The following is a 12948-nucleotide window of genomic DNA, read 5'->3' as shown; positions in this document are numbered from 1 at the left end:
AACTGGTTTGCGAGCTCTGTCGGTAAAAAGTTGCATCCTGACGGTTGTTGCTTGAAATAAACAGCTGAAAAAATCAATTATCAAAAGAGTTGCAGATACATTTTCTATTGATCAATTCGTTTTATTTCAGCCTTACTTGAAGTATTAAATGTGAAAGTCGGAAGTTTATTAGTTGAAACAATAAAACACTTAAACGGTTGATAACGAAACGCGTCCAAGTGTTTTATATGGGAGGTCCTATAAGCTCTGCTCCAGTTCTGTGTTCTCAGGTGTGATGGGAAGGATTCTGTGTACTTCCGGCTGTGTGATGGAGGGTACGTAAGAGATACCCCACCAAAATCCTTTTTAGGACCGCCCACTGGAGGTCGGAAAGGCGTCTATTAAAGCTGTCAGTTGCATCCTTCACGTGAACAATAACAGCTACAGCAGCCCGTAAAATATAAGACATAACCCACAGCATAACACTTCTGTCTGTATGTTTACAAGTTGAGGGGTCAATGGGTTAAAAAAAACAATAGATATTGCCATGAAACAACCAATCGATAGCTTGCATTAAGACAATTATTTAATTGCGTGACAAGCATGTTTAAATATGCAAATGAGGCATTGTCTTACCAAATATGTGCTAATTTTCATATTATTTTACATACATTGCAAAATTGTTCAAATTGTAGAGGCAAATGTTTATACTGAGGGAATATCTTGGTACAAATCTCTTTGTATCACTCCATAAATCAGAAAATACTGCCAACAGCCATGAAAAGAAATCAATTGACACCATGTTTTTTGGAATATGATGTTCTATAAATCAGGCCAATGATTGATGTATGAACAGATCCCTCTGTGACAATCGTCAGGATATAGAAAGGAATGACACCGGACGGTTTGGTGAATGTGAGTGCGACTGAAATGGAGATTTCTGGGTCTGAGAAAAAACTAATTTGACTAACTAGTTTGAGAAAACAACCTTTAAGATATGGAGAAATCTGCCACACCAAAAGGTGTGTTTTTTTTTTTTTCGCAAGATACTGTTTAAATTGAATGCTCGCAATGAACAAGATGGATGCGTGTGGAACAAATCACTACACGCACGGAGAGTAACTCCGCGCGCGTCTCCCTCTCACGTTCTGTTCACTCCAGCCCCCTCCTCCTCCTCCCCGTCTCCTGACTGTTGTCAGTGGGAACAGTTTACATCAAACTCTGAAGTACCGATGAAAGCACCAGACCTGTCACTCTCAATTCCACAGGGAGAGAAGCTTTCACTGAAGCTGTAAGTCAGCGCGCGCTCCTCCGTGGATAGAATGCGGTGCGCACGTACACACGACAAGTAGGCCTAATCATGACTCTCTTTGTAGATCAGCGGCTTTGTTTGGCGCGCGCGTGTACATAATCATTGTTCTATCCGCCGCTACGCCAATAAACATTTCAGTCACGCGGCTCCTAACAAGTCTTATCACGCGCCACTGCACTTTATCTGGTTGAGACGCACTGCGTCACTTATGCTGTGTTCACACAGCATTAGTGTTTGCGTGGACTGCGCGGCAATGCGCGAGAGAACGAACTGAACGGAAGACCGAAACATTTGTTGCAGTCGGTACACCCGCCGGGTTTTTTTTCTTTTTGCTGCGAGGGACCGGAAATGATGTCCCCTACTAAACATTGAAGAGTTTAAAAAAAAGATTTTTGTGGATATTTATTACATTTATTTTATAACTTGAACTAACATTGTTTTCTGCGTTCCCTTACTAAACTATAGTTTTTTTTTTTTAAACTCAACCCGTATGCTACTGCCCTAAATAATAGGTATAGTTAAACAATGCAATAGTGTCCGTATTGCTAAACCACCACAAAAATGCGTAGCTATGGCCTTTCTGCATTTCTGTACTCTTGGTACCCTCTGTGCGTGAGTAAATACTGGAGGGACTAGTATCCAGAAGACCTGGGGGACGAGGAAGTGGAAGAGAGCATGGGGCATCCAACAGTAAAATGGCAAATTGGTATGCAGAGCAAATCTTGCAGAACATGTCTTTGGTGGCTCTTTGTCCTGTAGAGGCATGATTAGCTCTTTGGGTTGGAGCGGTCCCAGGTTCAAATCCCGGACCAATCCTCTGACAGACACCAGCCCAGTGCCATATAGGTGTAGGTTCGACCTTTGGCGAAAAAAAACACTGAGGCAAAGAGAAAAAGGCCAACCATGCAACTTAATGATTGCTTTCAAGTCAGTAACAGAGCGGAGGTATATTTAATATGAGCCTATATGTCTCTTGCCCCTTTTTTTACGTTTCACACTCTGATGACACTCTACTGAATTTGCAGAAGAGCCAGCAGAAGACGTTGTAAACTACGGGTAGTCATTGTTCCCAGACTCTAACTTTGTCCTTAGTAGCTACTTAGCAGTTTCTTAATAACTAGAAAGTCACTTTCCTTAACACTTGAACGGAAGGAGCTCCTGTTATGGCTCTTTTATTCTACGTTCTTGCTGTTCATACTGCTGATATACCTCCAATGATGCTGATTACACTGTCTTGCTTTCTGTTCACAGATATTCAGAAGAGCTGACAAAGATGGTGAGTGAATTTATTCATTCTCTTGATCAGTTCATGTAACGCATTTGTTGAAGGTTATCCATTATAGAACTTTCCTAGACTTACTGTTTAATGTTATGTAACATGTTATAGGTTGATAAACAGTATGATTTCATCTCAGTTTGGAATGAAAATACTTTTTTTTTTTCGAACAATTCATACATCATAAATGGATGTCCTCTCCCGTCTCGTTGTTTGATTGGGCAGCAGACTAAACATTTTAAGGGTTTATCAACGTTGAACGCAGTTTTATCTCGTCAAGTTCTGGACGGACTTGAACGGGAAAAAAGTGCTTCATGTGTCACTTGATCGTCCGTCTGTTCTTCACATCTGTTTTGATGGAGATCCAGATGCAGATTAAAACAAATTCTAAATCTGTATATACCTCTCTTATTGGTGCCATCTTTACTGTTCACACACAGATGCCACTTATGACAATAATAATGGCTGCGTTCCACTTTAGTGTGTTGACTTGCCCCTGTGCTTTTCCAAGCAATTGACAAGACAAAGTGTCTGCTTTAATTTTCAGTAAATACCTCAGAGGACTAGACAGATGCTCTCTGAATGTTCACTTCTGTTTTCATAGCGTTTGCATCTGCAGTTTTTTGCTTCCAGGGACGAAATATTCACAAGAAGTGAATCTAAACAAACAATCTGTTCCTCAACTTCTGCCTTGTCGGCTAGTTTTTCAGACGGATGATCTTGTTTCAACACAGACTCGCGGTTTATTGTGTCTGAAGCCTTTTGTGAAGCGTAAAACTAGCGAGCATTATGCTCTGTGTGTCTGCTGTCTGAGCTGCTGCTGCTGCTGTGTGCTGTATTTTTAGGACATTGAAGTGTTTTCAAAAGGGGAAAGTTTAGATTGCTGTGTTTTGCTCTGCCAGTGAGCAATTTGTTTATACCCTTTGGCATCGCATTAACTGTCTCTCTCTCTCTCTCTCCCTCTCTCTCTCTCTCTCTCTCTCTCTCCCTCTCTTCATCCCCACACTTGCTCTACTCCCTGCTCTATCCATTTTTCCTCTCTCTCATCCTTTCGCTCCTCTCCTCTTTTATCTCCATCACTGTCGTTGATTAAAAAATAATTTAACTAATGAGGAAACGGGATAAAAAAAGCTGCGCTTTCATAGCAGCCAGATGGTCATTTGCTCTTCCAGTGCGTCCACTTGTGTGTGTGTGTGTGTGTGTATGTTTTTCTTTCTTCTTTGCCTCCTCTTCAGCTCTATATGTTCCAAAAATGTATTTGAGATCTGTTCACTTAAATATGCACTACCATGACGGTTTATTTAGTCGCTGCTCAGTCATCCGTATGACCTCTGTTTCTTTAGTTGTTAGCGCAATAGCTGTGTGTGTGTGTGTGTGTGTGTGTGTGTGTGTGTGTGTGTGTGTGTGTGTGTGTGTGTGTGTGTGTGTGTGTGTGTGTGTGTGTGTGTGTGTGTAAAATCTATTCATCAACTGAAGTAGTAGACTAGCGAACATAAACAGTTTTTACAGATGATTTAACTTTTGACATAATTGTTGTAGATAACATTTTTATTCTTGCCTGGTGCTAAGACACAATTGTGCCTTTACAACAGACTGTTGTCAACATTTTATAATTAACAACTGCTCCGATACGGAACATCAGTTAAGACACGACAACATGTGCATGTTCATTTCATGCTGATCTTATTAAGCGGTGGCCATTCTCCTGGAGGTCAGACTGTAGTCGTCATTTTTGAATAAAAACACTTCGTTCTAAATGATGACACATTTGACTGCAGTCCTACGTCTGTCCATGCTCTTCAAACATCCTGTGGCAAAAAAATATCGAAGGATTAACCAATCAGATGAGGCCGACGTCATGCTGCCAAACTGTGATTAGTCAAGGCTGTGGCCTTTGGCCTCACACCAATCAGATTAACGCTACGTCTTTTGATATCGCCGTTAGGAAGTAGCAACATTAGCATGTGCAGTTACGGAGGGCAGAGATTTGGAATTTTTTAGTTTAAAAAAACAGCTGTACTTAACTACCACTCCAGAAGCAATTTATAACTACATTTGTTGGCAGGCCGACGTCAAAACTGGATCTGCGTACGGAGAGGAAAAGCGAGGGATTTGGACTTTCAATGACCAACAACATGTCCGCACACACGAAGTGCTAAACTTTAGCGGCTTTTTATATTATTATTTTTGACAAGACTGAACTGCCCATGTCAGTCAGTGTGCAATTTCTGATGTGGATATTGCTTATTGTACTTTGCATGCCGTGCTTTAGCTGCCCGTCAGTCCACTCACGTAGTTGTTATATTGCGGTTGCACAGAAAATCAGCACCACGGACAGCAACCATACAGGCTCAGGTTGCCTGGAAAGCTGACGCGATTGTGAATGTTTGTGCAGGTCTGGTATGCCTACTGGGTGGCTGTTAGTGATGTAACATAATGAACACCTGGCCTAGTTTTAAACAGGGAAGTATTTGTGTATGTCATGCACATAGAGGGGCTTATAAGTCACGTGTTTGATGCATGTATAGCCTGCTGACTCTTGGACGTGAACATGAACGCAACACTTTAAACGTCTCCTGATTGAGTTTGTGAAAGACTTCTTCTTTTCATTCATTATCGATTATGCATCTTGTGGGGGGTGTTGCATAAATATATAAGAACATGCATAAATTAACAAGATGTCTTTGACCGTGTGTGTGTGTGTAAGTGAGAGAAAAATTTAAACAAAATACCAACACCACGCTAGCTTGTAGCATTGTGTGTGTAACAGTCTCTTGGACTGTTTCAACAACTCCATTGCTGCTGGAAACGCACAGCCACAAACTGAATTTAAAGAGGCATGTAGTGTGGTTGGGCGAGGAGCATCAGAACAAGAGAATGGAGAGACGGAGAGTCAGTGAGGAAAAAAGAGAGAAGAAGAAACGCTGGTTATCATGAGGAAACATAGTCATTTGATGTATGGAACGCATGCTGGAAAGACAGAACCAGCGCGCAGAAGCTGAGGAAGAGCTATTTTTATCCTTCCCCCTCTCTCCTGGGAGAAGACTGGGAACTGTTTTAATGAGTGAGAGAGGGAGCATGGAGACGCTTACTGGGAGAGGAGAGAATTGTTAAAAGAAAAGGAGGTGCGGGGAGGGGAGAGACTGACAGAAGGAGAGGCAGGGGGTGGCAGAGTCTAAAAATGGGGTGGAGGCTAACGGAGAGAAAAGAGATGGAAGAGCAGGGCGAAGAGGAAAAAGAGAGTGTGTCTGACAATGGGTCAGTAATTGAGGTTTAATTGGCCGAGTTCAGTCTCTGCATTCATAGCACTGATTTCAGGGCCGGCCTTTCTGCCCCTAAGCTGCTGAAACAGCAAGACAGGGAGTGTGTGTGTGTGTGTGTTTTTGCGAGTGCATTATGCATTCACCTTGACTTCAAATACAAGTTGCATGCATCAGTGAGCTTTGTATATATATATGTGTGTGTGTGTGTGTGTGTGTGTGTGTGTGTGTGTGTGTGTGTGGGCTAGTCTATGGTGTGCTTCAGGGGCGGTGCCAGGCGTTGTAAACATTCGAGGCTCAGCCCAAACGGAGGGGGGTCAGTTCTGTAGAAAGTGCTGTGTTGTGTCAAAGTGGTGTTTGTGAAGAGAACGTCACTCTTGCCGCCAGACTGCTTTTCCTTTCCGTCTGTTTCGTGTTAATGAGAAACACGATGGTGAAGATGGTGAATCTAATGTTATCGGTCAATTTGGTCAGTAATTAGAGGCGCGTTGTTATTTTCTTTGTTTTGTTTTTGAAAGAAAGACCATGCATCCGGTGAGGTTCATGACCTGCTTTTATCTACTTGTCAACTTTATTTATTCACTCCATACTTCTGGTTAGCGCTAGCTAACCCGCGGGTTCCCAATCCCAATGCAGTCCTCTAAAGCAGAGCGCTGCACAAACGCACTGCCCCGCTGTCGCACATCGACACAACTCCTATTAAAACACTGTCATTCTTAAAGTACCGGTACCATTAAGATGTGGTATTTCTACCGTTTTTTCCACACGGTATTGCGATACCTTTGTAGTATTTGTATACCGTGTATAACTGAGGTGACTAAGGGGAAAAGACACAAAGTTGAAGGTATTATAAAAACCTAAAAGATTCAGGCTTTTGACAAAACATCTGTGGAATACCCCCCCCCCCCCCCTTGCTCTCAGTATGCATGAGCTTGTTTGCACGTGTATTTATGCGCGCATTCTGTGTGTGTTGTTTGTGGTTATCGCGGCTGGCTCAAAGACATTGTTATGCAGCAGGTGGAGTGTTTCAGCAGCCAATAATTCTATGAAAGTTGTATCATTTGACAGCACTTAGTTTCCTGTTTGCACTTGCTGCAGCACCTCCAATATGAACCAGAGCTGCTGTTGTTTGAAACACAATCTTTGCAAGTAGAATGGAAGTGTTATGAAATAATAACGTGGGTTATTTTAATTGGATTGCTTTCTGTAAACGCTGACTCAATGAAATCGAGTTGTATTTCCCTTTTTAATTGCTTTAGACTCGAAAAAACCTGTTGTGCATAATAATGCTGGGATTCATGTGAGGTCACCAAACTCTGATAGTGCAATCGGCCTTTTTTAATGGAAGATATGTTGACCAGTAGGAAAAGCACAGGTTTATTTATAGTGCATTAAAAGTGTGCTGTATCCACAAAAACAAGGTTTTCCTAGCGGCTAGCAGGCTTCAGTTAGTTAGTTACTTTTACAACACCACCGATAATATCGGCCTGCATGCACGTTTCTTTCAGCCCAACATTGTTGACAACAGAGCAGCAAATCGACAAAGTGATAGCAACAAGCTAGCGGACTGCAAAGGGCCGTCTCAGCTGCGTGTAAGCTCCGCCCTCGGTGAAACACAGAGATCAGAGGAGAGGAGAGGAGAGAGAGAGAAAGAAGACAAGCCTGACAGTAAATTACAGCAAAACACAGAAAAAGACTTCCACTGAGCGGAAGTGAATGAGTCGTTCAGTGTCCCGTGTCCAAAAATCTCTTGAATATCTATTAAATAGTGAGTGGTGAATGAGGGAGTGATTTTGGACACCTCACAGTTGAGGTCTAATTAGGTGATATAGGCTAAGTGAAAACTACACTGAAAAAAATGAGTTTTTGGCCTTGTAATTATTACCTCGATTATTTTTGTAAATTTTACAAGAAATTATCATTTCAGTGCATTTACTTTAAAATATCACCTTTTACTTAATGTGTTACTTGGTATTTGTTTGTAATTATGTATCCTCATTTTTATAAGTAAATTGTAATCATTCACACCAAGTAATATCTACTAAACTACTGTATTGAATGCACTACCTGACACAACAAAGTAAAATGTACTTGGGTAATACGAGTAAAACCTGGCAACCTATAGCGCGTACTCGGGGTGACGTCAGAGGAGATTTCGCGCTCCTTTCGTCAACGAGACGACGGAACAGCAGAACCTGAACAAGGACGGCAGCGTTTCACCTGAGGAGAGGAACTTCATGGACGGGAGCCTTTGGGGTAGGTTATATGTTTAATTAATGCTCTACGTTGCTGTTGAGCCTTCGGTCAAGTCTGTGTTTGAGTTGTGAACACTGAAGAGTAGCGAACTGGTCAGTTTAGCGTGCTAGCTAGTTAGGCTATCATGCTAGCTAACTTGGGGCAGCATTACAGACATGGCTCACGGCGCTACATTTTGTGGCTGTTTTTGGTGGTTTTGGTCGCGACTTTACAGGGTTCTCCCTTGAAAAGTTGTTGGCCTGGGGACACGGTGCTCGACCGGCTGCGCTCCGTCGACGTGGGGGGGAGGGGGGCTGAATTACTTCGGTTAAGTGAAGCCCACTTCTGCCACACAGGTGCTTTGCTGTGCTGAGTCACGCACACAGCGCGCTTTCTCTCGGACATCCTCAAGTGCAGCCGAGGTCGAATGAGGGAAATGTGCTAAAATATATCCCATATGTGGTGGAATTAGTGACTTTAGAGCGAGTCTAATACACTTAACATTATTTTGTCACTATCATATTCTGACATATTTTTACAGTAACTTATATTTCTGTCATCAGTTTTAAACTGGTCTCTTATGTCTCTATCCAATGTGGTGTCCTTGATGATGAAGGCTTTGGGCATGAAACAAGGTGCCAGTACTGTGTTGAGTTAGTGTCGCATATCAACATTCATGTTTTAACATAATTTCTTTATATATTTCACAGAATATTAAAGGACGTTCACTCTCAGCAAGTTGACATCAACAGTTGACATAAGGTAAAATCAACTTAGTACTGTTATAGTTTAATTAACTTGACATATACATTTGAAGTCGTAGTTTGTTGCTGCTCAATAGTACATTATACTGGGAGGACTACTGCATTAATTGTTTTAGGTACCTCATCTTGATCATGTTGTTTTTTATTGTCTTTTGTTTCAGATCAATGAGGAGTTCAGAAGAATAACCACAGTTCATCTGGAGCGAACCTTTTTGTCGAAATTGGAGAATTGCACTACCAACTTTCTGGAGATACTTGGGACAAAGGGCGGAGTTGCAGGAACCAAGACCCATGCTGGATTCACCCAGCCTGGTAAAGTTTGGATATCATATATTGATATTATATAAAATTATGTTGGGCTCATATACACTGAGAATAGATACATAATGACGCATTTGAACACTTTCAATATTTTTGTTAGTTTCCCCCACTATTGTCCTTTTTTGAGAACACATCAGACTCGAAGACGTAAAAATGAACATTAGTAAATTTGAATTTCAAAGATGTCATTGAAGAGGACTATGCTCAACATGTCATGAAGATCCTTGTCATCCATGGAAATGCAACACAGAAAGGCTTCACTCCTGACAATCGTGTTCGTCGTCATCGAGGGAAAAGAGGTTCTTGATGACTGTCAAAGTGTGGCGAAGGCCTGCCTTCTGCTCATGGGCTATATCTGTGTATCCAAGTGTTGTCCAGCAATACCCATTGTTTCAAATTAAAAGTTTGTTAAATGACTAAACGTTTGTGTTCTTAAATTTCTTATTGGCAGCACTGATTTAGAAATGTTTTGTCTGGCAATGCCAACCAGATTATATATGTTGGTATTTGTGTGTGTCAGCAGTGACCTCTTTCACCAGTTAACAAGTAAAGCTGCTGTAGTTTAAAATAAGATGTTTCATGTTTTGTAGAAGCCTTATGTTAAGACAATTTTATTAAATAACTAGCCCAGTTTAAAAAATGCAACATTCATATTTGAATAGTTGTGTAGAGTAGTAGTAGATAAAAGATATATTGTGTAAATATTACTTAATATTTCTCAATTAAAAAAGTAAAGAAAAGCTAGTTAAATATACATGAAACACCTAATTGAGTTTTACTGGGGTTTTGTAATTAGATGCAAAGGTAGCCTGAGTAAAGATTACTATAAAAGGCTAAGTACATTTTATGTCTAAGGGAGACATTTGCAAGTAAAAGTTACTTGCAAATTCTGGATAAAAAACAATTCTTACTAGTAAGTCAATTTAACTTGAGAATTCCTGAGTGAAAATTACTCGGAATTTCTGAGTGCAAATTGTTACCTAGCTTTTTTTCAAGTAAATGTCACTTATTTTTTTTTTCTGTGTGTGTGTGTGTGTGTGTGTGTGTGTGTCAGCCGTAGTTGTGTGGCCTTTAACTGCGCCCGTGCCTCATTTTCAGGATGACATCTTGCACTTTTGACAACTTGTTGGAGAGACACTGATACAACCAAGGACACAGAAATGTTCTATCTGTGTTCTCATCAGTTAGCGGGTAGCTTTATTTATTTATTTAGCTTCTTGCCTTGTGACTCGTCAGCCATCTGCTAATTATCGTCACAGTGTTTGACAGTAAGACAGAAAGCAGACGGAGTTTAGGGAGGCTTGTTTATCCGCGCTGTCACGACTGGAAATAACTACAACCGTACAGCTAACAGCAAATAGGAGGGTGCAGCTGCTTCTGTTCAGTGTTACCAAACAGAGCTCATCACTGTTACATTAATGAAAGTGATTTTTGGTTGTTCGGATACGTGGTGCCCAAATGCTCTTTGCTGTCCACTCGACTTCCACCCATCAGATCAGCCGTCAATCTGTCCACTTTTTCCTGGATCGTCTCTTTCTGGTTCTCTGTTTCTTCTCTTATTCTGTCACGGCAGCGTAGTCATACTACTCAGTCCTTTTATTCTGACTGAACAAGCAATTGAGTAGAGAGATGTAAATGTTGGGGATTGAGAATGAGCGCCTTATCCCCTTTTTCTTTCCTCAATGTCATCTGGTACTGAGACTTAATGCTTTTCTCTCCCTTATTGAAGAGAAAGTGTGAATCATTCACTTTGCAACGATTCTCTCTCAAATTATATCTCACCTAAATATTCCATTTTGACAGGAATATGAGAAATAAAGAAAAAAAACAACATCTACCATGTTATGATGGTATTTATTTTGAGGATACCTCGGTACTACGAGATGATGAGATGTGTTACCGATTTCTATGCCCAATTTATCTTCTTTCCTCTGGTCATAACAAGCTTCTGTTCATTTATGGAGACTCATAAGTCAGATCTCTGTCACTGCTTAGATAACCATCACAGCCCTCTGTCAACAATATATTCACCCTGCCATAGCTAATGAAGTACAGCAAGTTTCCATTACTGCAGTCATCTCTTGTTCATTCTCTCAGTGGTTGCCAAACAATTTAAAGTGAGTGTTGTCATTGTCTATCTAGATTTGGCAACTTAAGTGATTTTTTTTTTTCAAATGGGAGCCTTGCGACAAATCTAGAAACTTTTTAGGCGGATATATTCTCTCGTGAATGTCAACCCATTCACGCTCGCTGCGGCAGCAACTTTCAGCATTTACTGTTTTGAGTGAGATGAAGAGTAAGTCACAATACCAGACATTAGTGGAAATGTCTGGTAAATGTCACAATTCTCGATAACCAATTCGATACCACGATAAAAAACAAACACAAAACACTTTGAGCTAGTCGTGGGAAGTTTAATGCGTCATAATTCCCTCTCTATTTTCAACATCTCCATCAAACAACTGTATCTATTCAGGCTTCTTGCTAAAAACTAAGTTTTACAAGATTAGATTTGAACACATCATGACAATGTTATTTTTTATTATTATTATACTATATATTGATCCCTTTAAGGGGGAAATTTGTCTCTGCATTTGACCCATCCCTGTATATAGGGAGCAGTGGGCTGCCAATGACAGGCGCCCGGGGAGCCTGGGGTTCAGTGTATTGCTCAGGTACACTACGACACGTGACACGTCCCAGTCGAAGATCGAACCTTTGACCTTCCGGTTCCCAGACAACCCTCTTAACCCAGTGAGCCACGGCACCCCAAATAATAATGTACCCCCAAGTAATAAGTTATAATGTACCTTGGCCTAATAGTCATTTTTGCTGAATAGAGCTTGAACGCATCATAATGAAACTCAATGCTACCGCCGTTAACGTTAGGTGTTAGCTCCGCAGGACTGTGCTGCCCACCGTCTGATAACGTTAACAGATGTTGCACTTTTCTCCTGCCAATTTCAACAGAGACTTGTTTTTCAAAATGGAGCATTATCAGGGAAAAATAGGGGAAAAGGGGCAAATGCAAATTCCCTCGGCTGCTCTGTATGGTCACTTCTTCAGAATTTTGGCATCGACTTGGTACCGAAGCATCGTTCTTGTGTGAGCAGAGCACCCAACGACCGTTCATTAATCTACATTGCCTGCCAGAGGAACTCCTTTTGTTTTCGCACTATATTAAGTAACTTCATCCAACTTCCAGGAGGTTGGTCTATTGACAGTGTGTGTCAAAGTAGCAGGAACATAAATATAGGAGGTGAGGGTGGATGAGGACAAAGATTTGGATGAATCGGTTGTGTGTCGCTGTCAACAGAAAGAATGAGACAGAGAGAAAAGCAAGACATAAATCAGGTGAGGAGCAGACATGAGGGAGAGACAGGAGTGAGGAATGAAGGCAGTGCAGACATACAGCATGAAGGCCCGTACTGGAGCATGTAGTTCATGGTTTATTCAACAGGAGCCAGCTGATCCACTGGTGCTCAGGTCTCAAAGAGAGGGCTGGGTTAACGGTCTGTTTCTCACACCTGTTTTTGAGGTCGACGTCTCGGCACATTGAAGTTTGAGAAATACACGTATTCGCTTTCGTGCCTTGAGTTAGATGACAAGCTTGATACCACTCTCATGTCTGTACGATATGAGGCTTCAGACAGGAGCTGGCTAGCTTAGCTCATTGTAAGGCTGGAGGCAGGTGAAACCAACCATCTTGACTCCATTCCGAGTTTTATTTTACCAGTTAATGTCCTAACTCCCCTGTGCTGTAAGCTAAGCTAACTGGCTGTTGGCTAGTTTTATATTTAA

At 41.3% G+C, this 12948-nt stretch overlaps 1 protein-coding gene across 1 annotated transcript in view; it reads left to right on the top strand.

Annotated features, from left to right (window-relative positions):
- necab2 (N-terminal EF-hand calcium binding protein 2) overlaps window positions 1-12948 on the top strand; it is a 106106-nt gene that overhangs the window by 2465 nt on the left and 90693 nt on the right. The window contains exon 2 of the mRNA XM_076082247.1: window positions 2543-2567. Coding sequence (XP_075938362.1) covers window positions 2543-2567 — 25 coding nt within the window. The remainder of the gene's footprint in view (window positions 1-2542; window positions 2568-12948) is intronic.

Source organism: Anarhichas minor, unplaced genomic scaffold (genome assembly GCF_050575085.1).
Source record: "Anarhichas minor isolate MPS153535 unplaced genomic scaffold, ASM5057508v1 ptg000090l, whole genome shotgun sequence".
Lineage (NCBI taxonomy): Eukaryota > Metazoa > Chordata > Actinopteri > Perciformes > Anarhichadidae > Anarhichas > Anarhichas minor.
This window is presented reverse-complemented; position numbering and strand designations above follow the sequence as displayed.